Source organism: Oratosquilla oratoria, chromosome 41 (assembly GCF_046742065.1).
Source record: "Oratosquilla oratoria isolate Oo_2021 chromosome 41, ASM4674206v1, whole genome shotgun sequence".
NCBI classification, from domain to species: domain Eukaryota; kingdom Metazoa; phylum Arthropoda; class Malacostraca; order Stomatopoda; family Squillidae; genus Oratosquilla; species Oratosquilla oratoria.
Window position 1 is genome coordinate 37,903,283 of NC_134817.1, and position 27,533 is coordinate 37,930,815.

The 27,533-nt window shown below is 51.2% G+C and overlaps 1 protein-coding gene across 3 annotated transcripts in view; it reads right to left on the minus strand.

The window, feature by feature from the left end:
• Positions 1-1,498: 1,498 nt before the first annotated feature.
• The window catches only part of fax (failed axon connections), a 60,752-nt gene continuing 34,717 nt past the window's right edge, over positions 1,499-27,533 (minus strand). Inside the window, exons 3-5 of one of the 3 annotated variants that reach the window (XM_076178620.1) lie at positions 4,388-4,520; positions 3,899-4,036; positions 1,499-3,732 (exon numbers count right to left, since the gene is read on the minus strand). In XM_076178620.1, the coding sequence (XP_076034735.1) occupies positions 3,361-3,732; positions 3,899-4,036; positions 4,388-4,520 (643 nt within the window). In that variant the 3' untranslated portion in view covers positions 1,499-3,360. Of the gene's footprint in view, positions 3,733-3,898; positions 4,037-4,387; positions 4,521-9,702; positions 9,836-10,293; positions 10,427-27,533 lie in introns of all 3 variants that reach the window. The other 2 variants (XM_076178621.1, XM_076178619.1) reach the window with 2 other exon arrangements.

Here is a 27,533-nt window from a genome sequence, read left to right on the forward strand (position 1 = left end):
AATTTAATTTGTGACTAGATCTTGATATTCAAGTCGCATGGCATTTTATTTGTGCCTACTAGGAGTTCAGGGTGAAATACAGTTTAATTACATTCGAGGCTTTATTATATAAACTTTTAAAATACAATAAAACATGAGCACTTGTTACATGTAATGATTACTTCCATAGATGAACAGGAACATGGAAGTGAGGAAGTGTGACTTGGCTGCTTATATAATGTCATTAGTAGTCCAACTTTCACTTTCCCACCCACGACCAGATACAGTAAGCATTCAAACATTTACTGGAGATTTACTTTTCAAAGTAACCAAGTTAGTAACAAATTCCAGTAGCCCTTTGTAAATGTACAATTTCCCATATACTTAGTAAACCAGAGGCAAAATAATTAAAAAAAGTACAATACCTTTGCTTCTACAAGGTTCTTTAAAGCCAGGAACACTGACTTTTCAATCATACAAGTGGTTAAGTAGACATTCCATTTTATGCACACATTTGAATAATTAACTGGATACCCATTTTCTGATTAACATCCTTAGGGCGAAACTTTAAGGTTAACGAGCTGCTGACTGTCGGTACACTTCCTCGTTACCTGCCCGTTCTACTGGGTCCTATGTCTTAACCCAGTAATTCAGAATGGCAATCTACAATGGGAATAGAAAAAAGTATTCTGGGGATGGTTACACCATATTTCACAATGGAGAAGTTTCTAAACACTAACTACACACTGGTGAACCTCTGACCTTTGTATAACTACCATGCAAAGTAAAACCAATTTGCAGCATGGTGTTGCACTAACCACTAATAAATATACTAAGACGAAATTAAATGGGGGGAAAAAAATGGACATTCGTTCAATATTCTTAATTTTAATGGTTCAAGCCACAATTATAGAACTTTGAAATTTACCCCACATTTAAGGTACATCTATGGTTTCACCTAATCAGATTGTCATCCACTTCCAGAACAACCCACTTACTAAAAAACTTCAGACCATTTTGAACATGGGTCGTAAAGTCCTCTAGCACTAGCTGCCCAAATGATTAAAGCTTAGTACAAGTGGGTTTGGATGGGTAAAACTTTCCTTCTAGCTTTTAATAGACCACACTAGTTTCTCGTATCTTTCTTTCTGCCTGCAAATATGCAACAGAGGTACTGAAAGGTGGCCTACACAGCTTTGGCAGCCCATTGCCATTCACCTGCCTGAACCAACTTCACTTTAGCTACACACAAGTTGTATGGCACTTCAAAGTAACCAAAATTGTGCCATGAAACGTTTAGTCAAGAAAAAGCTGTCACAGCCAATCTCACCAACTGCAAAGCTCATATGATGCCCAAGTATTCTCTGTCTGCATTGGGACTTCTTGACTGCAGCTCAAGAACTGGGTGTTATGTGCATATCAGTTTTTGTAGAGGCTGTCACCCCACCTCCCCCCCTCTGCATGGTGTCAAGTTCCTTTATGCAAATTAGACTGGTCTACAAAGGGTATTCAAACCAAGTTTCCTAAAAGGATACATTTATTGAGGAACAAATAGTCCGTCTGTGTACTACAGGGTTGCTATGGTGTACCGTGGATGTGCTAGTAATAGAAATGCATATATCTTGACAACATCAAAGCGGAAGCAGTTCGAGTACAAAGTGTACAAAAGCAATGGGCAATTCATGGAGTTGGGGTTTCCAGGGTCAAAACCAACCAAGCCTTGGTCGCCGAGTCCTACAGGAGGAGGTCTTTGAGGTCAGGTCCAACATCCAATACCCACACTTGCTCTCTTCATTGTAGACCCTAACAGCTTCCTACTCTGTTTCAACACTACAGGGAGATGCCAGACATTTCGAGCGAAGGGAACGCACCAGACCAGTGTTTTGTAGACCAAAGCGACCTGCTTGTGACCTCGCGGCTCGTGCTAGGTGTCGTGATTACACTATCGGACACAAGGCTTTTTACTAGTCTTCTATTGCTACTCTTCTGCAGTATGCAATTCTTACAAAACTGGTGTTTAAGAAAGTTATCACAGCAATTTTTTCGTCACTGACCAAATAGTAATGTCAAACGTTACTTGTATCAGACAGTTTATCTTTAGCATAAAAGAACTTACATAATTGTGCCCTTAACCATAACCACTTGTGCTCGTTCATACCTATGCAGCAGACTGACCCACAAGCTGCAGACAGCTGGGGGGCCTCCCATCTTGTGTCTTGTAATGGAATTTTGATTGCATGGCACTGACTCATCCCCATACGAGGAGCGAAGGCCGGCCCCCTTGTTACAGATTATTCCTTGGTAATGGTGGTAGTGGTAGTAGTGGTGGTGGTGGTGTTTGTGGGATGAAGTCCATGGAGTTGGGTTACCCGGTACTTTGGAGATTCCAGGGTAGGCAAAACAGTCTTGCTGATTCCTTCCCAGGTCTAGTTCTGCAGGCAGTGCAGGTGTGGTTGTGACACCATGCCCTTGCAACCCTACTGGGGGGGGAGGGGAACAGGCAAGGAACCACAAGATCCTCTGCCTTATGGGTGAGCATTTCTATCACAAAAGCGGTGGGAGTCAAAAATTCCCTCTGGTATCAAAGAGAACCTATAAAATGAGTATTTCTTATTACAAAATAACTTTTGTCCATAAAAACTATCATAATGATCTAAATGCTGTAGTAAAAGCTAGTAATTTACAAACTAATGATACAAAAGTAAAATTGGAAAAAAAAAATAAAAAAAAAAATAAAAAAAAATATATATATATGGTAGAAGTGGCATGGTAGCATCCGAGCAAATAAACCATCAAATAATACTGCTTAAAATTGATTGTGCTCACCTAAAAGCATCAGAGATTACAACTTACAAGCTAAAAGAGCCACACACACGAAACTTGACTTCCAAGTTCCAACCTTCAACCTTTTCCAAACGTGACAAAACAGGCCTAAGCTTCCTTACACACTGCCTTTGACAATCGCACTACAGATCTCGGCCGCAGGTAAAGCGGTATGGTACAAACTAAGGGGTATGGACTGCGGCAGAGGCGGCGGCTGCGGTACAGGAGGAAGGAGGAAGAGGTAGAGGATGAGGAGTTTTAGTGAGCTCTAAGGTTGCCCGGAAAGCAACTGTCATGATATTTAAACTTTGGTGAAGGTGAGAACGAGCTGATTTCTTGACATGTGGCCCGTGAACCCCACGCCGACTACTTCGACAAGGGGGAGTGCTGTGTCCACGCTAACAAGAACTATACAAAGAGTCATGAAGCAAAGAAAAAAAAATAATAATAATAATGATTAAAAAAAAAAAGGCTTTTCAATAGCAACATTTATCACATTTATATTACAAATAAAAATTTGGTTCTAGACTGCTTTTAACAATATCGAATTGTCTTTCTTTACTTCTTTTCCTCTTTCTCTTTCTCCTCTGCCTTCTTGTTATCTTCCTTCTCTCCCTCCTTCTCATCTTTTTGAGACTTTTCCTTTTCTGAATCATCCTTTTCCTTTTCATCTTTCTTATCTTCCTCTTTTTCTTCCTTCTCTTCCGTTTCCTCTTTCTTTTCTTCCTCCTTGGGTGGCTTGGGGAGGTGAGAGTTGAGATCAAGGTTAGCACACATCTCTTCCCAGTCGGGGAAGGCCCTGTCCTTTACGCGGTTACAGAAGTCTACAAGATTACTACAGTGCTCAATCATCCAGTCACGCAGAGAGTAGCTTACTTCCTTGTCCATGAAAGCTACTTGGACTAAGTTAGCAAATGCGACCACATCCAGCTGTAGATGCAAGAGAAACATTATGGAGTTTGTCAATTTCAGTGTCATTGATGTCATGCATAATCCTTACACAGGAGAACTAATTCATGGCGATGATAATTTTACATTCCAGAAGTAAAAAACAAGTCTATCAAAAATAACTAATTGAACATGTAAAAATACTTACAGTAGTTGGTTCATCCCCAAAGAAGAATGGTTTATCAGCCAAGAGATCTGACAGGACCTTGAGGTCATTGTGTCCGAACTCTTCAATCTCTTCAGGCTTGTGCACTCCAATTCCATGTGCACGAACCTTCTTGGCAGCCTAAAAGTGGTATTAATGTCTTAGACACTAACTTGTAAAATTTACTTCATGGAAATTATTACAATCCTAGCATTCAATATATTGACCTAAGATTTATATCAAGAAAAACACTGGGCAGCAACACAGAAAGTAGAGGAAGGGAGGGGAGGGAGGGAATGAACAAGATACATGCATAAAACCTACTATAGTGTTGGTACACCTAGGGGGCTGCATCTATATTACATTTAAGCTTAGTCCACTACTACACGAGTGGCCATGTGCAGGACTGCATCAACAATGCTCCCTTGCTTCAGTCCATTGTGACCAAAGCCACATTTTCCACCCAAGATCCAGCAAGACAACTTGACTCACCCGCTTGAACTTGAGCTTGAAGATGAACTCAAGAACAGGCTTAGGCAGCTTGATGTCAGTCATGTGGTGAAGGTCCACCTTGTAGGCGCTAAGCATGCTGGCGGGATTCTTGGTGCGCCACGATTTGTTCACCCTACAAGAAAAACAACAGCCATGCAGCATGCTACCAAAGAACTCCACTTATCACCAAGGCTCTGTACATTAAAACCAGCAATGGGAGGTTTAAAAAAGGTTCAGTATCAAGTTTTGGGCAGAAAGGAAGGAAAGGCAAGGGCATTTCTAGGTTTAGGTATCTGTGGACAGGCTTTAGAAAGGATGATAGATTGAACAGTCTGCCAGCTGGTGTGATGAGGCTGGAAAACCCCAGAGGTGCAACTGAAAAGAGTCGTGAAGGGCCAAAACTGCGGCACCTAACCAGCATCAAAAATATCAAGCTGTAGAAAAGTTGAGAAATTCAGAAACAGGTGAGGGGATGGGGGTTGGAAACATTAAAAAGAAATGCAGTTTTAGAACAATGATAAACAGCAACATAAACAGTGGTGGCAGCAATGGCTGCATTGGCGTCGGCGGCAGGAGCAGCGCGGCAACAGGACAGCAACTGGCAAAAACAGCGTAGACATGAGGAGCGTGGCAAGAGCAGTGCAACTACATTTACAAGGCACAGTGAAAACAGGACAAGACTATAACAAAAAAGCCTTAAGGAGGAGGCGGCCGAGCATTGGGCTAGTCCATTAGTGGGGATGCGTAGTAGTGGTGGTGGGAGTGATAGTGGCAGTAGCAATGGTGCATGATAACCATGATGGCAAGTGTTGATAATGGGGTGGGTGGGTTTGATGGTGGGGTGGTGGTGATAGTGGGTGGTGGTGATGGTGGGGGGTGAAGATGGGGGTGATGATGGGGGTGGTGATGATGGGGGTGATGATGGGGGCGGTGATGGGGGTGGTGGTGATGGGGGCGGTGATGGGGGTGGTGGTGGGGGTGCGTGGTGATGATGGGGGTGGGTGGTGGGGGTGATGGTGATGGGGGTGCGTGGTGATGATGGTGGTGGGGGTGGAGAGACGGTGATGATGGGGGCGGGTGGTGATGGTCACACGATGGGGGCGGGTGGTGATGGTCACACGATGGGGGCGGGTGGTGATGGTCACACGATGGGGGCGGGTGGTGATGGTCACACGATGGGGGCGGGTGGTGATGGTCACACGATGGGGGCGGGTGGTGATGGTCACACGATGGGGGCGGGTGGTGATGGTCACACGATGGGGGCGGGTGGTGATGGTCACACGATGGGGGCGGGTGGTGATGGTCACACGATGGGGGCGGGTGGTGATGGTCACACGATGGGGGCGGGTGGTGATGGTCACACGATGGGGGCGGGTGGTGATGGTCACACGATGGGGGCGGGTGGTGATGGTCACACGATGGGGGCGGGTGGTGATGGTCACACGATGGGGCGGGTGGTGATGGTCACACGATGGGGGCGGTGGTGATGGTCACACGATGGGGGCGGGTGGTGATGGTCACACGATGGGGGCGGGTGGTGATGGTCACACGATGGGGGCGGGTGGTGATGGTCACACGATGGGGGCGGGTGGTGATGGTCACACGATGGGGGCGGGTGGTGATGGACACACGATGGGGGCGGGTGGTGATGGTCACACGATGGGGGCGGGTGGTGATGGTCACACGATGGGGGCGGGTGGTGATGGACACACGATGGGGGCGGGTGGTGATGGTCACACGATGGGGGCGGGTGGTGATGGTCACACGATGGGGGCGGGTGGTGATGGCGTCACGATGGGGGCGGGTGGTGATGGTCACACGATGGGGGCGGGTGGTGATGGCGTCACGATGGGGGCGGGTGGTGATGGCGTCACGATGGGGGCGGGTGGGGATGGCGTCACGATGGGGGCGGGTGGTGATGGCGTCACGATGGGGGCGGGTGGTGATGGCGTCACGATGGGGGCGGGTGGTGATGGCGTCACGATGGGGGCGGGTGGTGATGGCGTCACGATGGGGGCGGGTGGTGATGGCGTCACGATGGGGGCGGGTGGTGATGGCGTCACGATGGGGGCGGGTGGTGATGGCGTCACGAGGGGGGCGGGTGGTGATGGCGTCACGATGGGGCGGGTGGTGATGGCGTCACGATGGGGGCGGGTGGTGATGGCGTCACGATGGGGGCGGGTGGTGATGGCGTCACGATGGGGGCGGGTGGTGATGGCGTCACGATGGGGGCGGGTGGTGATGGCGTCACGATGGGGGCGGGTGGTGATGGCGTCACGATGGGGGCGGGTGGTGATGGCGTCACGATGGGGGCGGGTGGTGATGGCGTCACGATGGGGGCGGGTGGTGATGGCGTCACGATGGGGCGGGTGGTGATGGCGTCACGATGGGGGCGGGTGGTGATGGCGTCACGATGGGGGCGGGTGGTGATGGCGTCACGATGGGGGCGGGTGGTGATGGCGTCACGATGGGGGCGGGTGGTGATGGCGTCACGATGGGGGCGGGTGGTGATGGTGTCACGATGGGGGCGGGTGGTGATGGAGTCAAGATGGGGGCGGGTGGTGATGGCGTCACGATGGGGGCGGGTGGTGATGGCGTCACGATGGGGGCGGGTGGTGATGGCGTCACGATGGGGCGGGTGGTGATGGCGTCACGATGGGGGCGGGTGGTGATGGCGTCACGATGGGGGCGGGTGGTGATGGCGTCACGATGGGGGCGGGTGGTGATGGTGTCACGATGGGGGCGGGTGGTGATGGTGTCACGATGGGGGCGGGTGGTGATGGTGTCACGATGGGGGCGGGTGGTGATGGTGTCACGATGGGGGCGGGTGGTGATGGTGTCACGATGGGGGCGGGTGGTGATGGTCACGATGGGGGCGGGTGGTGATGGTCACGATGGGGGCGGGTGGTGATGGAGATGATCGGGGCGGGTGGTGATGGAGATGATCGGGGCGGGTGGTGATGGAGATGATCGGGGCGGGTGGTGATGGAGATGATGGGGTGGGTGGTGATGGAGATGATGGGGTGGGTGGTGATGGAGATGATGGGGTGGGTGGTGATGGAGATGATGGGGTGGGTGGTGATGGAGATGATGGGGGTGGGTGGTGATGGAGACGATGGGGGTGGGTGGTGATGGAGACGATGGGGGTGGGTGGTGATGGAGACGATGGGGGTGGGTGGTGATGGAGACGATGGGGGTGGGTGGTGATGGAGACGATGGGGGTGGGTGGTGATGGAGACGATGGGGGTGGGTGGTGATGGTGATGATGGGGGTGGGTGGTGATGGTGATGATGGGGGTGGGTGGTGATGGTGATGATGGGGGTGGGTGGTGATGATGGGGGTGGGTGGTGATGGGTGGTGATGGGGTGGGTGGTGATGGTGATGGGGTGGGTGATGGTGATGGGGGTGGGTGGTGATGATGGGGGTGGGTGGTGAATATGATGAGGGTGGGTGGTGAATATGATGAGGGTGGGTGATGGTGATGAGGGTGGGTGATGGTGATGAGGGTGGGTGATGGTGATGAGGGTGGGTGATGGTGACGGTGATGAGGAGGGTGGATGGTGGTGATGATGAGGGTGGATGGTGATGATGGGGTGGATGGTGGTGATGGGGTGGGTGGTGATGGTGATGGGGTGGGTGGTGATGGTGATGGGGGTGGGTGGTGATGGTGATGGGGGTGGGTGGTGATGGGAGTGGGTGGTGATGGTGATGGGGGGTGGGTGGTGATTGTGATGGGGGTGGGTGGTGATGGTGATGGTGGCGTGGGTGGTGATGGTGATGGGTGGTGATGGTGATGGGGGTGGGCGGTGATGGTGATGGGGGTGGTCGGTGATGGGGTGGGTGGTGATGGTGATGGGGGTGGGTGGTGATGGTGATGGGGGTGGGTGGTGATGGTGATGGGGGTGGGCGGTGATGGGTGTGGGGGGCGGGTGGTGATGGGTGTGGGGGGCGGGTGGTGATGGGTGTGGGGGGCGGGTGATGGGGGTGGGTGATGGTGATGATAGGGGTGGGTGATGGTGATGGAGGTGGGTGGTGATGATAGGGGTGGGTGATGGTGATGATAGGGGTGGGTGATGGTGATGATAGGGGTGGGTGATGGTGATGATAGGGGTGGGTGATGGTGATGATAGGGGTGGGTGATGGTGATGATAGGGGTGGGTGGTGATGGTGATGATAGGGGTGGGTGGTGATGGTGATGATAGGGGTGGATGGTGGTGATGATAGGGGTGGATGGTGATGGGGGTGGGTGATCACGGTGATGATGGGGGTGGGTGGTGATGATAATGATGGGGGTGGGTGATGATCAGGGTGATGATGGGGGTGGGTGGTGGTGATCACGGTGATGATGGGGGTGGGTGGTGGTGATCACGGTGATGATGGGGGTGGGTGGTGGTGATCACGGTGATGGGGGTGGGTGGTGGTGATCACGGTGATGATGGGGGTGTGTCGTGGTGATCACGGTGATGATGGGGGTGGGTGGTGGTGATCACGGTGATGATGGGGGTGGGTGGTGGTGATCACGGTGATGATGGGGGTGGGTGGTGGTGATCACGGTGATGATGGGGGTGGGTGGTGGTGATCACGGTGATGATGGGGGTGGGTGGTGGTGATCACGGTGATGATGGGGGTGGGTGGTGGTGATCACGGTGATGGGGGTGGGTGGCGGTGGTGATGATGGGGTGGTGATGGTGATGATGGGGTGGTGGTGATGATGATGGGGTGGGTGGTGATGGTGATGATGGGGTGGGTGGTGATGGTGATGATGGGGTGGGTGGTGATGGTGATGATGGGGTGGGTGGTGATGGTGATGATGGGGTGGGTGGTGATGGTGATGATGGGGTGGGTGGTGATGGTGATGATGGGGTGGGGGGTGGTGGTGATGATGGGGTGGGGGGTGGTGGTGATGATGGGGGTGGGTGGTGATGGTGATGTTGGGGTGGGTGGTGATGGTGATGTTGGGGTGGGTGGTGATGATGATGGGGTGGGGGGTGGTGGTGATGATGGGGGTGGGTGGTGATGGTGATGTTGGGGTGGGTGGTGATGGTGATGTTGGGGTGGGTGGTGATGGTGATGTTGGGGTGGGTGGTGGTGATGGTGATGGGGTTTGGTGGGTGATGGGTAATGGGTGGGAGGTGGTGTTGGTGGGGTGTAGGTAGTAGGGTAGTGGTGGTGGTGCGGTGGGTAGTAATAATGGTAGTTGTGGCGGCGCTAATGGTAGTGGTGGTGGCTGCGGTAATGGTAGTGGTGTTAATGGTAATGGTGTTCATGGTAGAGGCGGTGTTGGTGGTGGTGGTGGTGGTGGAGCCGGAGCTGACCTGTCGGTTACGTAGCTTGAAGGCAAAGGTGAGCACGGCATTGGGGATCTTTGTGTCGAGCGCCTGCTGGAGGTTAAGCTTGGCAGCGCGAACCCAGTCCCCCGGACATCGGCATCTCCACCATTTGACAACCCTAGGACAGTCAGCAACCGCCGTGTTAGTCGGCAACCATCGTGTAAGTCAGCAAGCGTCATATAAGGTGATAGTCGGCATGTTGAAGGTTCCTGCTCGTCTCCACCCCAACGCTGCAACATGGTTAGTGAAACGGCTACAACACGGGACTTGTGGGGGGAGGGGGGGGCGAGAAGTAAGAGCAGCATTTCTCCACAAAATGCTTCGCACCAAACAAGCATCCTAACCCACACATGCAAACTATATTAGTTCGTGTTAGTAATTATTGGGGGGAAAGGGGAAATGGGGGGTTAACATCAGTGAAGTTTTTTTTGGGGGAAGGGGGCTCGCGTTAGTCATCGAAGTATTAGGGGGGAGGGGGGAAGACAACACCAGAGAAGACGAGGAGCGAGAAGTAGAGAACCGCGTCCTGTGGCTAGTAGTTGTTGCTGCGCCAGAGGAACCAGTGTCGTCACCCACCGATTTTAGTTTTCGCTTAAAAAGGAAATTAAGGACGAATTGGGGAAGGTTCATCTGCAAAGCTTGCTGAAGGTTCACCTTGAAGCCCTGCAGTAACTCGCCGGGATGTGTTGAAATGAAAGACTTAACCACCCTGGAAAAAAGGTCAGTAGGTTAGAAACGGGGGGCATTTTGTGCACAGCAGGGAACCCCAACTCGGGAGGAACAAAGCACAGCATAGTAGTTTATTTGACAGTCATGAAGGCGGCGCTACAGAAGGCAGGAGGTAGTGGGCCAGGCACCGTCAGCAGCAGCAGCAGCAGCAGCAGCAGCAGCAGCAGCAGCAGCACCAGCGGCAGCCACCCACCACCGCCGCCGCCACCATGAAGCGCGTTTCTGAAGCAACGGCAACAGCTTCCAGTATCGTGAGAACGTAGTTCCGTAGCTACGCCAACAAAGAGTGGTTGGACCCGAGAGAGGATGCGTTCACACACCGTCCAGACAGGATCAATACCTCTCCCGCCTCGGTGCCAACACCCTTCCCTCACCTCTCTCCCTTCTCCAGTATCCATCACTGCCCTCTCTCTCAACGATATCTTTTCCCAAAGCTGGATACTTTTCTCCTTTACCCCCAACATTGTCGTACACTGGTTGGCCACCATTCCCTTGGTGCCATCCGCAATGCGTTGGCTCGTGCGGAAACCAAATGCAGCACAAATACATTTTTTGTAAATTAAGTATCCACACTAAGTATTCAGGCTATCAAATTCAGGCAGTCATTCAGTCTCCCCAAACGCCCGAATCGGCGATAGCCTTGCCCCAGCAACACGCGGGGCAACGATGACGACGTCGACGTAGATTCGTACCCAAGCTGCCTCAGTAAAACGTTTCTGGGTCGCTACAGGTGTCCGTGACGGCAACCTCAGGCGCCGATCATCCAAGACAGCCCTAACCCCACCACCACTACCCAACTTCCTCTGACCACCTTCCCATCGATTAGTACCGTCATACGCTTAAGTAGCGAGTAGCACGTCTAACTACTGGGCGTGCCTGCAGTGTGCATTCAACATGCACCTGAGGGGGCGAGCACAGCGACTGCGTGAAGCACAACCTTTGCATGCCTCGCTTCCAAACTATTGATCCAGCAGCAGCAGCACCCGTCGTCGCAGCTCCTGCAACAGCCCCGCCGCCACCGCCGTTCTGTCTGCAGAACTCTCTCGGAACCCTAGTCACCCTTGTATCCCAGGGTCCCCACCACCAGCCCGGCTGCCTACTCGAAAGGCAAGAGCTTCAAGTCTCTTGCTGCCGCTGCTGTCCTTCCGGCACAATTTCTTCGGAAGGTGTGGCCGTAGATGCAGAGCACCAACGCGAGACCAAAGCATCCCAACGCAACCTGCACGCACGCACGCCCTGCAGCGTCACTTGCTAACCCGTTTGAAGTAGTCCATCGACCTGACTGCCTGCTTGCCTGTCTGAACGCTCACCAACCTGCCCGTCCCGATGGCGAACAAGAGATGCTGTTCCACTCGTCATCTGCCGTGCTAATCAGACCGAAAGACGATGTACAACAGCTTCCCACCCACCTACTCGTCCCCCCGCTCACATCCATTCGTCTCGACCACTTCCTTCGTCTGCACCGCCCCCTCCATCGCCCCGGTCCCGTTCACCCTCCCTTCCTCCCTCCACCTTCGCCTCCCCCCCCCCTGTCTCTGGCGGCTGTCTCCTCAGTGACCTCGAATCCGCGCAATCCAAGCAGCCCGGAAAGTGACACCACCGTCACACTATGCCGTGGCATGGTGTCATGGCTTGCCACGCAACTTTCCCATCTAGAAAGGCGGCACATAGTGACGCTTCACCGCGAGGCCAAGTAATCCTACTCGGGTCAGAATTGACCTGGCACGACGACGATACGCGAATGTGGTCAGAATAGGCGTGGCATGCCAGCTCACGAAGACTCTCAAAAGGGACAATTAACGCACGATGTCCCTGTAGCCAACAAACTCTACAATGATCCTCCAGCAGTGGCGTAAACAAGATGTCATTAATAATATGATATGGGGGCAACGGGGGTACCTGCCCACCATCTCCCCTTCCCACTGGCGACGCCGTTTCATTGGGCGCGAATGCTGGGGTCAGGGGAACATTGATACCATTGCCACCACCGACACCAGACTGCTGCGAGAAGCTGGATGGTCGAATAGGTTCAGCTGCTGGGGACGCCAAGCCCCCCCCCCCCACACACACACACGAGATTCCTGCCTGCTCGGGTACAATGCCTCGATGCACCGTCATGTTCACAGTACAGCTAGAATTACGAATGCGATTACGATTTTTGGAAACCGTATTCTGGGAGCAGAACACTGGGGGAGAACTAAGCCTAACAACACGCCCAAGCAGACAGAAGTGCAGTCGGGCGAGCGACAGTGCCCTCCTGGCGTACACCCGCCCGCCGCCGTCCCATCCCGTCTCGTTCCCCTCCCAACATCCCCCTCTACCTCCCCTTCCTCCTCCTCCGTCGCCCAAACTATCATCGTCTTCTGTAAACAGCAGACAGGCCCATCCTAGTGACCCGATGCCTTTCTTCCGGGCCTGTCGATTCCAAAGTGAATCTAAACTGCTCACCCAGATCCAGCTACCGCCTTTCCCTCCTCATCTTCCTTCCTCCCAGCCCCATCTCTCCCTCCCTACCACCCTCACCAAACCGCAGTTCTCGCATGTCTCCAACAGAAGATAATAACACGTACAACAAAAACAGTTGCCGGCTCGCAGGATCCTGCGCTTGTGTATCCAAGACGAAGACAACGACGTTCAAATCTTCCCTTCTCTTACAGCTATCATACACGGCGCTCTGTATATTCATATGCAGATTGACACTATCCACTACCCATTACTTCTATTCATATGCAGATTGACTATCCATTACCCATTATTTCTACCATCACCTTCCCATGTACCAGCCAACGTTGAGCATCCTGGGTTTATGCGATGCTGTTCACGCGTTAGACATAATATTCGAAAAATGACCTACGAATCGGGAGGAATGCGCAGGCGTACAGAAATGTCAACTTATGTGACCCAACCAACCCCTTGGGAAGAGTCCACAGTAACAGGTTCCTTCGGAGAAAAAGGACACCTGCAACCGGAAGATCAGGCTCATGCTGAAACCATTAGTCATTCCCAGCTGCTCGACTCAAACAGGTTGTTCCTTTCAGATTTTTCAGAGGCAACTCCTCCCTCCACCCCAACCCATCTTATTACTAAACATGAACCAAATAAACGGCCTTTGCAATTTATTCCTTACAAAGTTGGATCACGTTTGGTATCTACCACGCTATACAGTGGGCTGCTATTCTACACTTGTCGTCTGCACTGGATTAACTAAAAGACTATGGGATTGCTTCGACAATGCCGTCGTAATGTACAAAACGAGACTAGATCCTCGACAATGCACGAGGCCATTAGGACACCATGGCGATATAGCACTCCCAAGAACCCAACATAATTTAATCAGAAAATGGGATGTGGTCCGGGTGGGAGCGAGGGGTTGCGCGCGCACAGGAAATCTTCACCCAGCGGAGAGACGAGACGAAGTACACGTTTAGCACCTCGTGGCACTAGACACCACATTTCATTCGACTCCGTGGCACTCCTCATGAGGCCATGGGGTTGTGCAAAAGATTTTCCCTGTGGGAAGCTATGGGCAAAGATGGCTGAAAACTGGTCAAGTGAGCATCGTGAAACTAGAAGCAAGGCATCCGAAGTCTGTCGAATCTGTTGTAAGTCCAAATTTTGACATCTGTGCCCAGACAGTTTTCCTGCTTGGCGCTCTGCCTCCTCTCCATTTACAGGGGAGGGAGGGGGAATGTTAGGAAATGGCTATGGACGTGATGAGGAAGAGAGGACGGGAGGTTGGAGGGTGGTAAAATAACATGGGACGTGATGGATAGTAAAGTCTGAGAGAAGGAAATATGGGGGTGAAGTACGGGTGGGGTAGAAGCGACCAGGAGGGTCGGGGGGAGAGGGAAAGTCAATTCATTAGCGCAGGGAAGAAGTTAGGGAGAATCGGGAGGGTGAAGCCCGGAGGTACCTATGGCAATGTGAAGGGAAGAACAGGGAAAACTAAAATATGCTCTTTTATTCTTCTTAGAGCTTCACTTCCAAGATCGAGACACGAGTGAAGAATGGAGAAATTGATGGGGTGGGGGGGGGAAGGATAGGAGGAGAGAGGAGGGTGGGGGGGAAGGATAGGAGGAGAGAGGAGCGTGGTATGGGTGCGGGGGTTGTCGAGGTGCACGTCTCGAACCGACCAACGCAGCTTTGACCCAAGAAACCTACCGGCACTGGTACTGTGGATCGACTTGTGGCACTGGAGGCTATGGCGGAGAGTGTGGGGACCACTTCCAATACCAGAGAACAGACGGATCACGAAGAATAACCCCCGACTTCGACAGGGTGACAATTCTTCGGTTGTACAAGTTGACAACAATAAGCATAACCCTCATTCAACCTAATCTTTATTCCACTTGTGATATTCGGCGTACTGGGATTCTACAGGTTCTCATGGGGTGACATTTTTGTGGGCGTTCTGGAGGTGAATTCTTCATGTAACCCGAATGAAACCAAGAGACGTGGATTCCCAAGAACGATATATAAATTGCGTGCATTGCTCCTATCACAATGACTCAATTATTCTCCTGTCTACATCTTCATTGGGTCATATTTTGAAGTGGCGAGTTTCGACACAGTTGCCTCCATTTGTTCGCATTGTCAGGAAACCAATCTCCTACCGATTCAGCTGCCAGCCACGGTTGTATTTACAATTGAAGCCAACTGTACACAATTTGACCAAGTAGGGCCAAGTCAACAAGGTAGGTTAACAAACGAGAGTCTGTGGTAGCAACGAGGGAATCAAGCCCAGAATTTAGAGGTCGATTTAGTTGTGCTTTAAGTTTACATTAACTTGGCAAATGTTCCCTTCCCTGATTTAGTTCAATGTCCAAGATACCTTGGTCCCCGATTCTACACAATATTTCAGGGCCCAGGTTTAATTACAAGACGTTGAAAAATAAGAGTTTCCTCAGTCCCGATCCGACGGGTAGGTGGCTGAACAATTATGCTTCACCATCCGCCCATGTCGATGACCAGGTGAATCCTAGTTCAGGATCAATAGGATCAAATCACATTACTTTTCTCAACCTTCGACAACCGAGGGTGGCAGGAGTGGGAGGGGGTAAAAATCATGTGTAAAACTAGGCGGCGGCAAAATACGTGGTGAACTGAGGAAAGGAGAAAAGAATATGATGTAGGAGGAAGTTCGAGTACGTCATGGAGAGAGCAAGAAGTGGAGGAATAAATGGAATGATGGGCTAGCACAAGTACAAGATGAGCACGTGGACAAAGACGAGGATAAAGAGGAAATGAAAGAACAGTACAATGATACGCGAGACCGAAGATGAGGATGTAGAAGAGGACAAGGATGACAAGGAGGACGAGGATGAAGGGGAGGACTAGGAAGAGGACGAGAAAAGCGGCGGCCTACGAAACCCGAGACGAGTGAATCTTCTCCCAGCGCGCCGTCGACCAACGGGGCTTGGCCAGTGAATCGACACTCCACTGGACACCATAATGAACACGTCTGGCCAACAGACAGATCCGAGGCACTAACATTGCGAAATCTGGATTACATTCATGAATACCGCACATTCAGTGCCGTGAACAACCATTTCCATACATTTCAAATGAACTCCTCACCCACCACGGCAGCATCCGTTATGCATGCGAAGCTAACGCGTTGGACTTCAAATCAGTCGTGTAAAACTCGCTCCCTAACTACTCCATCTTTCATCTCCCCCGTCCCTCTCCGTTCAAGGTCGAGGGGGCGAGGAGAGGTTGGGTTCCACCACAACCACCGCACATCTCACCACAAGCGAACCTCAAGGTTCAGGCTGTATTCCGGCAGCCAACGCTGCAATGGCAGCCCGCTCCCGCGCACGCATACAAACATCCTCTTTCCCTCCCACCCGCACCCACCCATATCGGCAGAACGCGCCAACCGACTTGGTAGCCGTCGGTTTGTCTGCTCGTCCGACTCGCATCATCTCCAAACACTTAACAGATGTGACCCCACCTACCCACCCACATACATACATACCCACTACCCTCAGGACGGGATTGGTCGATTGGCTGGCTTGGCCAACCATCCACTGCCAACAAGGGAAGAAGCCCAACTTTTCTCCCCTCGCTCATCCCAGCCAGGCGGTGGCAGCAGCAGCGTCGACGTCCAATGCAGCTGGCGGCCATCCACACTCCCCTCCTCCAGCGAGTCCCCGGACAGTCACGTGAACCTAGTCACGTGGAGGAAGACGTCGTACAGATGCTCCCACACTCCCTCTCCTCTCCTCTCCTGTCCCTTCCCTTCCTCCCTTTCACTGCGACGTCAGCGTCGAAACTTACGGAGAAGGTACTCATGCAATTATCGTTTCTTGTCCAATCTGGCTGTACTGCTGTCCTTCGATAATTTACTTTCTTCCGAGTCTACGTAAGATTTCTGCACCCAACCTCGTTTTGAAGAGAACAAAGGACTTGTTTAACAATAACCTAAAGAAGCTTACTGCCTGCGCCAAGTTACCAAGCGCCATCCCATCGCCACGCTCAATATAACGGCCACCAAAATGTTTAATTTAATTAGAATTCCAATTACCAGAACGATCAACCTATGCGAGGGGTGTAAGTGGCCGGATGTGTACGAACTGATCCAGAGTGGGCTCCTGTACTCTTGCATCTGCATCCTCTCCCATGAAGGATGTTCCACTGCTTCGCTTGACCCAAAATCTTTCCTCCACTTAAGTACAAGTTGAGCTGACAACTGGACGCTGACTCCTCATTCCCCTTCAACTCTACTGCTCCTATCACCACCACCGCTCCTTCTAGCCCTTGGGAAAAAATATCACCACACTTGTACAACAGGAAGTTCCTCTAGCGGTTCCTCCAGGAGAGATTCAAGGGTAAGCCTGCGGACTTGTTAACAATGAGGACTGGCTTTCCAAGTCAGTCCAACTTGGGGCAACAATTACTAGACACGTTCAGACAGCAAATGGAGACTCGAATGGCGGAAGCATAGACAATACATGCTGCTGCTGCTGTCGGTCCCGCCAACTAAAAACGCCTACGAACCGCACGGACAGCGTGCACCTGCTGGGCCACAATGCTCCTACGGCGAGTTCCCTCGCATCCTGGCTTCGTGCACCGCTGCATTAGAGTTGCAAACACCATACACCACACACAGCCCTTGCACAAGGAGTGGAGAGGTGGTGGGAGGGTACTATTCCAGCTACGCCAGCAGCCGACCGGGCTTCTCGAGTCATGCAGGATCCGGGCATCTTCAGCCGGTCTAGTCTCTCCTTGGACGTCTCCTGGCTATTTCTCCTCTTAAAAGTTTCAATTGGGAAGGAACGGGTCCTAGAATGCAGTCACTGGGGATCCAATTCTCTATCCACTGATCATTGTGGGAAATGGTCAACAAAATTAAATTTCAAAGAGGATATCGTGCGCGACAGTGGTCAAGTAACCGTGCATCAAATCCCTCTGGGTACGGAAATTGAGAATAAAACTAATGCAATAAAAGAATGTTGTCTCCAATTTCAAGACAAGAGCAATGAAAAATCTAAATTCGTCCACTTCATAGTGTGGCGAATCTGAACGTACCGCGAGGAGAAGGAGGGTAGACGCCTGATTGCAACGGAAATGGTTGGGAAGCTGAATTATTAATGGAGACTAGGCTACATGAGTCATCCATAAGCCAGCTGGATCTGCTGGGGTGGGCGGGGGGTCGTCTAGGCATTCCACCTTCAGTTTTACCTCACGTAATTGCATACATACCACATCATTTGAATTTCCTACCTGTGTCGTCTCGACAATCACGTTGAAGACGTCTTGGGCAATAGCACTTTTGGCAAACTTCGAACCATTTTACCCAGACAGGAGCGCGAAAGGGGGGGGGGGGAATAAGATTACATGGCAGGGTTTCTTCAGCAGTTCCAATGCATACGAGAAATTTGTCGAAATTTGGCCTGGTATAACAAAATGCGCCAAACTTTAACTAGTTCTCAATCCTGCCGACACACGGTAGGAAATAGGTTCCAGTCAAGATGCCGACTTTAGTGTACTCAAGAAGTTGCGTCACGAAATTTAGAGAATGCATGTCAAAACCAGTTTAGTTTGATTGTATTTTGGATAAACGAGGTTAATTTATTCATCTTCGTGACAAAACCTCGGGATCTGATCGCCTTTGAACCTCGAACATTCTTAACGAAAACATTCTTGGCAATTGCTTCCGCACTACAGTAGTTCGTCCTGAGACACGAACATTATTCATCGATCCCACTCTTTTACCCTATTACCACACTGGGTCTTAATTACACCCCCTAAATATTCATCGCCCACCGTATGAACGTTGAACAACTTTTCGCGGCTCGATGACGAAAAGCTTCAACGAGGTTTCAGCCGACCTCGTTTATTATCAGCAAAGCTGTCGCCAGATTTTATTCAGCTGGCATGGGAGACCATGAGCCGTGTGGTTAAAGTTTCCCCTGGCATGAATGGGTCAAGTTATTTCGAACTATCATTCAAATAATGGCCAGTTTGGGTTATTCTATTCTAGACAACTCCAGACTAATTTTCCAGCCAAGCTAGATGGGTGTGGGCGTCGGAGGGGAGAAGGGAAGAGGGTGGGGGGGGGGGGGCGAGGAGGTTGAGGGTACGAAACTTGTGATCATCCATTTACCCACTCCTGCTGTACTCGACCATGCTCGGAAGGGGCGGGGCTTCGGGTAGGAGTAGGTCAACACGGACACGGGAGCAAGGGCGCGAGTATCGATCCTTTAGGCACCTCACCTGTACTACGCTTCGACTAGGTCCAAACCTTACTCTAACAACTTGTTGCTGCATATCTGTCAACCTACCTCAACCCTTCAACCATCGGAGTTTTGTGGATTTACATTGTGGTCATTGCCCCCCATCCTAACAAAGTAAAATTAAAAAAGTGCTAATGTATCGTCACTGGTGCGTACGTGTACACAACAGTACCTGGTTCCATCACCTATTATAAGAACTGCATTTGCCATACATTTGGAGAAGAATCTCATTGACAGCTGCTCGATATTGTTCCTAACTGTTCGTATGGAAATAAAACTGGCTATTCTTAACCTGAATAGCAAATTTGTCAGCTAAATCGTTTCCCTCCTTCACTCCTGTCTGATTTTCAGAACCAGATTGCCCCCGGACACCCCCGCGTCCAGAACCCCCCCTCCCCCCCTACTCTAAGCAAATATAGCTACGACCAGCCTATGAAAATGCCTTAGAGATGCCGACATGATTACCTTCGCCACTGTCACGTACTCTTCTGATTAAAGGGCAACAATGAAGACCATTTTGCCCAGCAACCAATCATGGCCGTGGCACTCCGAACTCCATCTACTCCGGGGAATAATCCCCATCTACACGTTCACCGGCGACAACTCTGCCTAACCAAGCCCACTCCTCCTCCCTCCCCGAGGTCAGCAATCCAGATATACAGTTTCAAATCACCAAGACCGTTAACGGCGCAAGTTTTCTTGGTCAACCACTTTCTGTTCTGGAGACACCGGTACGACTCCCCTTGGCTCGCGCCCAAACATCAAGATGCAATATCAAAGAGGTATGCAACTCTCCCGCCTCAATTCTTCAACACTCCCGCCTTTCGCTAACAGAATCACCCATAAACTACCATGAAGGGCCTTCCATGTCAAGACAGTGCCATGGATAACGTAAAAGTTATCCAAATTCTTAACTACTGCTTTCACAAATCTACATTACACATTTGCTGCGTGCGCAAGTGCGTGCGAGTAGTTACTGTACCCATTTCCCTATTGTGACAAACCAGACTTCTTCAGGGACCATCCATCATCCGAGTAAAATAATCGTTGCATATTCTTTCCAAAGGGGGTCAAAAGTTGAACTTCAGTTCAGAGAGGTTAGGAGCGATATTAGCTCGAGGGAGGGGGTGGAGGAAGGCGGTTAATTTCAGTTATGAAATTAATTTCTTCGACGGTCTAACAGATTAAAAATAAATGCATTAAGACATCTGCAACGCCTGCCGTTGCTGCCCCCTTCACACAGGCGGGCAAACAGGATGACAAGACGCCAGACAGCCAGCCAGCTGCTGCATCAGGTGGTTTATCGAACCAGCTGCTGCATCAGGTGGTTCATCGAACCAGTCCCGCCACATGGCACTAAAGGGCATCCTACGTCTGGGCTCCACGACAGGCCGGACTTCCTGAACCGGAAATGCACCTCCCAAAGGCTTCCGGGTGTTGGCCCTACCGGACGACTTTCGCGATATTTTTTTCCGGGCAAATATTAATCATTTTGAGAGCTTGAGCCCAGCGATGAGTGTCTTCAGGCTACTCGGGACTTTTACGGTCAGAGTGGTGGTTGGGTGAGTGGGGAGGAGGGAGGGTCTATGAACCCGAAATAAAACAATTCTTGCCTGCAGGCTGCATTAAACAATTCATCAAGGTTCATATAGAACAAATTCAAGAATAGAATCATCAATGGGACTGATGGCACACGTCTCAAACAGACACGAGGCGTTGCAACTGAAAGCCGATCTTTTGTCGCACCAGCTGTGACGTACGTGGAGCAACGTGACGTAACGTGACGTGACGACGTGACAAACTGCAAACCGCGTGTCAGCAGCGGCGCCGACGGCGACCGTGCCGGTTGCAGGTGGGGGGGGGGGGGGGGGCTGGCTGGCCGTGAGGTGCGGTCTCAGAAGGGGGGAGGGGGAAGAGGAAAGTTGGAGGGAGAGGGAGGAGTTGGAGGAGGGGGTAGAGAAAATGACAAGTAGTGGGGAAAATTGCGTCGACAACGAGTAGGGAATTCACATGGGGAAACTAAGAAACAAGGTGGGGAATTTTTGGGGAGTGAATGGGGGAGGACTGGACGAGAAGAGGTATTGGGGAAGAATGTGGGGGCAAAGTGTGGGGGTAGAGAAAAGAGGGAGGAAACAGGGCGAGAAATTTAAGAATGGAGAAATTGAAAAGAATTGTGAAACAAAAGAGGGTTGAAGAAAACGGGGGTGCAAGTTACTGGGAAAAGAAAATTGGAGCAACGAGTTGGGGGCAATTGAGGGCAATGAATGGGGGAAACAAGTTGGGGGGGCAATGAGAATGGGGAAACAAATGGGGGTGATGAGAATGGGGAGGGTTTCAGCTGGCCTCGTCGCCTGGCGAAAGCGAAGGAGGGCAGGAGGTGGAGGACAGAGGAGGAGGACAACAGGAGGAGGACAGGAGGAGGAAGAGGAGGACAGGAGGAGGACAGGAGGAGGAAGAGGACAGGAGGAGGAGGAAGACAGGAGGAGGAGGACAGGAGGAGGAGGACAGGAGGAGGAGGACAGGAGGAGGAGGAGGACAGGAGGAGGAGGACAGGAGGAGGAGGAGGACAGGAGGAGGAGGAAGACAGGAGGAGGAGGAAGACAGGAGGAGGAGGAAGACAGGAGGAGGAGGAAGACAGGAGGAGGAGGAAGACAGGAGGAGGAGGAGGACAGGAGGAGGAGGAAGACAGGAGGAGGAGAACAGGAGGAAGACAGGAGGAGGAGGAGGAGAACAGGAGGAGGAGGAGGAGAACAGGAGGAGGAGGAGAACAGGAGGAGGAGAACAGGAGGAGGAGGAGGAGGAGAACAGGAGGAGGAGGAGGAGAACAGGAGGAGGAGGAGGAGAACAGGAGGAGGAGGAGGAGAACAGGAGGAGGAGGAGAACAGGAGGAGGAGGAGAACAGGAGGAGGAGGAGGAGAACAGGAGGAGGAGGAGAACAGGAGGAGGAGAACAGGAGGAGGAGGAGAACAGGAGGAGGAGAACAGGAGGAGGAGGGTGTTAGAGGCCGGACGCGGCGTCCTGCCGCAAGTACACAAAACCTCAATTTCCGCCTGCCTCCCTCCTCCTCTTCGAGTATCGGGTGAAGGCAGCATTCCCGGGGCGATATAAACCCCTCAACCAGGAGGAACAAGTCAAGATTGTAGGCGTCAAGGCATCTGGAAGGACTCCCCAACTCTAAATCTAATCATCTTAACTTTCTAAAATGGGGATACTTGTGGGAAATCAGTCTGGTTGATTGGGGGTGAATCTAGAGGGGATGGGACCTTCCTTTTATATTCCCACCGGTTCAGTTACAGTACCAAGATATTAAAGTTACTCACGGTAACCATTTCAAGAATGTAAAAAAAAATAATAATAATAATGTCCATGTCTTGTTTATCGAGGTTGATTGATTGATGTAAATACGTTCCAACTTTCTGGTTATTGCCCCTCCCCTTCCCGCCACAAGAAATATAATGAAGGACAACTCTCTATCGATGGATAGTCTTAAAACTAATCTTTTCCTCTCTTCCGGGAACCACTACTCTGCCTGGTCATTATGTAAATTGACCAAGACGACCGTTGCGTTGCCAGACAACTGTCGCCCACAGGCACACCTGCTTTAGGCCCATCGCACACGGCCCGCTGGCCGCACATTCCGCCGAGGGAAAACTCTGGGTCAGCCGACAACGTGCGACGCCATAGATGTGGGACATCGTCAGCGAACGGTGACGATTTAATGTTTCGACCTTTTCCACAACATTTCTCAGTCCTGGGGCCAACCTATTTCAATCAAATGAAGGCGCCCCCATTCGGGTTGGGGAAGGTGGGGGGCGTTGCTTGCTTGCTTCAAGTATATAAAAAAAGGCAAGAACATAGCGACTACATGGGAATCCGCATCAAGAAGAATTAAGAGATGGAACGGTCAAACCAACAAGCTCCACGGCCCAACAACCAAAGATAAACTAGAGAGCACGGTGACCCGACAAAGCAAACCGGGCCAGTGTGAAAGCGATGGCTGGCGCCAAATGCGGCTGCGGCTGCTGCGGCGGTGATGAAGGACCGTGGTACCTACCGGAGGCAGTGTGGACGGCCGACGGTGTCAACGAACGATGACCCCCCCTCCCCCACCCCAACCCCCTCCAACCTGTCCACTGACCTTTCATGATGGTCGCCCGTGTTGTTTAACCCCAAGTTAATGCAAGACCTGTTCATTTTGATCACATTGTTCGAAATGAGCGTTACGAGGAGGTGCAACTCACTGGCTGCCGCAGACCAATGACTGACCACCCATTGACAAGTTTCTTCCTGAAGTAGCCCGAAACTAATCTCACGAACAGATACCTTGACCAAACGAGAAATCTTCAGAAATGACTGAAGTGCGTGCGTGCGTGCGCATCGCCTCGCCCTCACCACTAACGAGGCTCCGGAACATCTAAGGACAAAGGAACACGTCGAGCAACTGTGAAAGAAACAATGTTCCTGCTTAGTCTTGTCCCAGACCCTACTCAGATGGGCAACATTCGCTCGAAAACGTCGCCCCCTTTCTCCCCTCCCTCCCGGCACACAAACAAGCATTTCATGCACTAACCCTTTATAACTACTCGGCTAACTAGTCATTCAAGCTCCCTCCCTCCCTTCCCCCCAATCTTGAACCCTGAAACCGGGAGGCACCTTGGAGGCCAAGTTTCTCCGATAACACAATTCAAGGGCAACTCAGCCCATGGACAAGCTGCATGCCCAACAGGAACGATTAGAACCCACGGAGGCGAAGGCGTGGGAGGTCTGAACTGGGCCACGCTGCAACACCCCCCACCCATCCTCCCCCGCCCCCACTCGCAACTGGTGCCCATCAACCGCACGAAGACTACTGGCGTTAATCACCCACAATCCGTCACTGCCCTCGACACTCATCACCACCACGGAGAAATGGGAGGGGAGGGCAAGTAGGGAGTGAGTGAGCGAGAGAGAGGAGGCCGATCAGGGCAGGGATGGATGGATGGATGGATGGATGGATGGATAGATAGGAGGGGTGAGGAGAAGAGTGGAGAGGAGCGGAGGGGCCTAGAGGCTATGCACAGTTGAGCCAAGAGCTGGCGGGGGACGGCACAGCACAAGAGGCCGCAGGTGCAACTTAACGAGGTGGGCGAGGCAGCCTGTGGCTTCAGGAATGTATGAAGTCTATTTCATGGGAGCGGAGGGGGGGGGACACTGGGGAGGTCACTCCCCTCTCCCAACTCCATGACAACACCCCCCCCCCCCTCTAATCATCCACTACCAGCCCGGAAGATCCTCCCCCTACTCCCCACACCCAAGTGGGGTGTCATCCATGCAGAACGTCATACGAAGTGAAACGAGGTGACATCCCAGTTCGATGGAGAACCTTAGGGTGTCAACTAAGTCCAAAGGGCTAACGCCCAGGCAAGGCTTCCAACACAAAGGCCGTCCCGACAAGAATCTTGTCCCTCATATCGACTACATTAAGAGTTTTGTCGATAACATTCCGTTGGCATTTCAACTGGATAGTAATGAGAATTCTACATCGCAAACGTTTCCATGCCATCTAGCACATTTCTAAAAAAAAAAAAATCGGAATTTAGGGAGACTGACCACTTACTTCCAAGTGTTGCAATACACTCACTCAATGTACATTTATCAGTGAACAATTCTGCTCACCGTAAACGAATTCTTTACATTTGTACAAAACGTTTAATCATGTAGGGCAATAGGTCAGACCACCCTCTTGACTGACCTGAACTCCTCTCCCCCCACCAACGAATCCCCCCCCCTCCCTCCGACCTTGCAGCCACCATCGCCTCGGCTACGTACCATACGAGTAAAAGTTTCACAATTCCCGATGAAACAGAACTGTTCTTGTTGGGGCAATAACACTGTTCTTGACGCAACGCCCATTCTACGAGAACAAAGCCTTCCCTCCACACCGTCAAGGGCTCCTTGATGGGCTCTGCAGCCAACCTGAGCCGAAATCTGGTCAAGGACTCGTCAAACCTCCGAGATCCCAAGTGTAGGAAGGAAATCCACTTTGAGGCCCTCCTTAAAGCTCTTGCATTTCTATGAAAATCCCTCCCCCATACCATTCTCCAAGAAGGGTTAAAAGTCGCATTTCTTCCGGTGGTGCTTACTCCAATAACTCACTAAAATATAACTGAAAATAGAAAGTGTTAGCTACAATGCAATTTCAACCACCAACTTGCCTTGCCTTGCCACCCCCCATCCCTCCCCTGCAAATTAGACTCCATCGGCCAAGACTATCCCAAATCTACCGACTAAAACTTGACATCAGGCGAAACAAGTGATACGGGGCATCATTTGCTAAAGCAGTGTAACAAACCCAACACCCGACCAGACATGTGACCACGCGGAGCGTCTCCGGGTCAGGTCAGGTCAGGTTGCCTCAGGCAGGCAACTTGTTCGCGTCTCAAATGCTGCGACATCTGGACGGAAACTTGCGTTGTCTATAAAGATGTACCATGACGTCATGTCTGTTGCGTGTGTCAAGGGGGAGGCTGCTTCCCTCAAGTGTTCAAGAATCTAGTCATCTCAAATCACAGTACAAGTGGAAGGATTGAATTCTAATCTATACGAACCACCATGACTCGATTCACGCCCATGTCGAAGCGAGAAGCATATCCTTGTATCCTCCCTCACTTCTCATGACATGCCCACACATGTTGGCCTCGTCTACCTTCAATACCAATTGTTCCATTGGTCTATTTACAAATGCAACGAGACTAACTGATCGTTTGGACAGTAGTTATCAAAATTCCACCTACTGTAGAAAATGCAAAAGCAACACCGGCGAATTAACGACCTGTATCAGTGTTGAAATAATTGTTACAAAAAAAATATTTCCTCTATTTTTTAATGAAAATTACAACTATTATCCAAATATTCGTTGCACAAACCATCACCCCTCCCGCCAGGTCCATCACACAAATCAATCCATGGAGACCGTGCACAAACTCTCCCGCCCCCACACCCAACCCATTCTCCCACCGAGTCCACACTTTCAATTACAGAGGTTGAGATGCGGATCACATAGGGGAAATCCGTCGACTTTAGCCGAAGCTACTATTTCCAAATGAACACCACACTTCAATCTTGCTAAAACAGCCGGGTTAAAAAAGAGAAAGAGAGAGAGAGGAAGAGAGTGGAGGGAGTGAAAGGGGCGAGATTTTCCCACAGGACAATGACGAGCACAGGCATGATGCGATGCCCTGCCAACACAACCACCAACATTCCCACCACTCCCATCTCTCCAACAACGCACCCTCTGCAGCCACCTACCTACCTACCTACCACACCATAGGAAGTCGACCAGCTGTGAATGCAGCAGACTCCATACCGGGCGTAAATCGACGACAGCAGCAGCAGCAGACAAACCAGCCAGCCATCCATCCACCCACCAGCTGCAGGCAGATGGCACGAAGCAACGACACGGGTGGCCATCATGTCCCCGTAATGTTCAACGGCTCATGTTCAGTTGACCTACAACATCTTCCCTTAACTAGCAGAGGAGGGTTTGCGTCTGTCCGTCTGCCTCACCCAAACAAGACTTAAAAGTAACTTCCTCATTTCTGTTACAATGATCAAATCTTCACAACCCCATCTAACATTTCAGATTCTTTTAAATTTTCACTAGCGACTTTACTCGCCACTGGGGAATCTATTCCCACCCCCACTCTGCAGCGAGTGGGTTTCGCCCACATTTGATGAACTAAACTCCAAATTCATCACTTGGTATTTCTTTTTCTCGATTCCGCCGGAGATTCCCGCAAGACCCGGTCCTCCTCCCCCAACTGGGAGGAGGAGGAGGTGGTCCTCCGGAAATGCCCGAACGCAATCTGTGCCAACCATGCCTGCGGAATCTTCGAGATCAGTCTGGGAAATACGAATTTAGATACAAATGCTGAACAGTGTGCCCGGATCGTACTACAATCATTCGCGTCGTGTATGCACTATCTGTTCATTTATCTATATATTGCGGGAGGACAATTTCCCATTGGCCGTCAAGTGTATACTTCACTAGTTTCAACAAATCTATCAACATCAACTTTTGTTCTAAAATCTAAAATAGCAAATCCTTGGGGGGGGGGGGCTGGTTAGATTTCAGAACAGTCCACCTTCCAAATTGTGCAATAATGAAATCGTGAAATCTAAAATAGAACAATCACGTTACCCAGAGATAGCTAAAAACTTCCCAAAAATTAAAATAATTTGCTACTGGGACAGACATCCAAACCTGACCCACGAATTGGGAGCATACGCCGGGTGTGTGTTGGGGGGGGGGGGTTGCGTCGCTTTACTCACGCGCCGACCGACATCAATCGCCACACCATGATGATACTA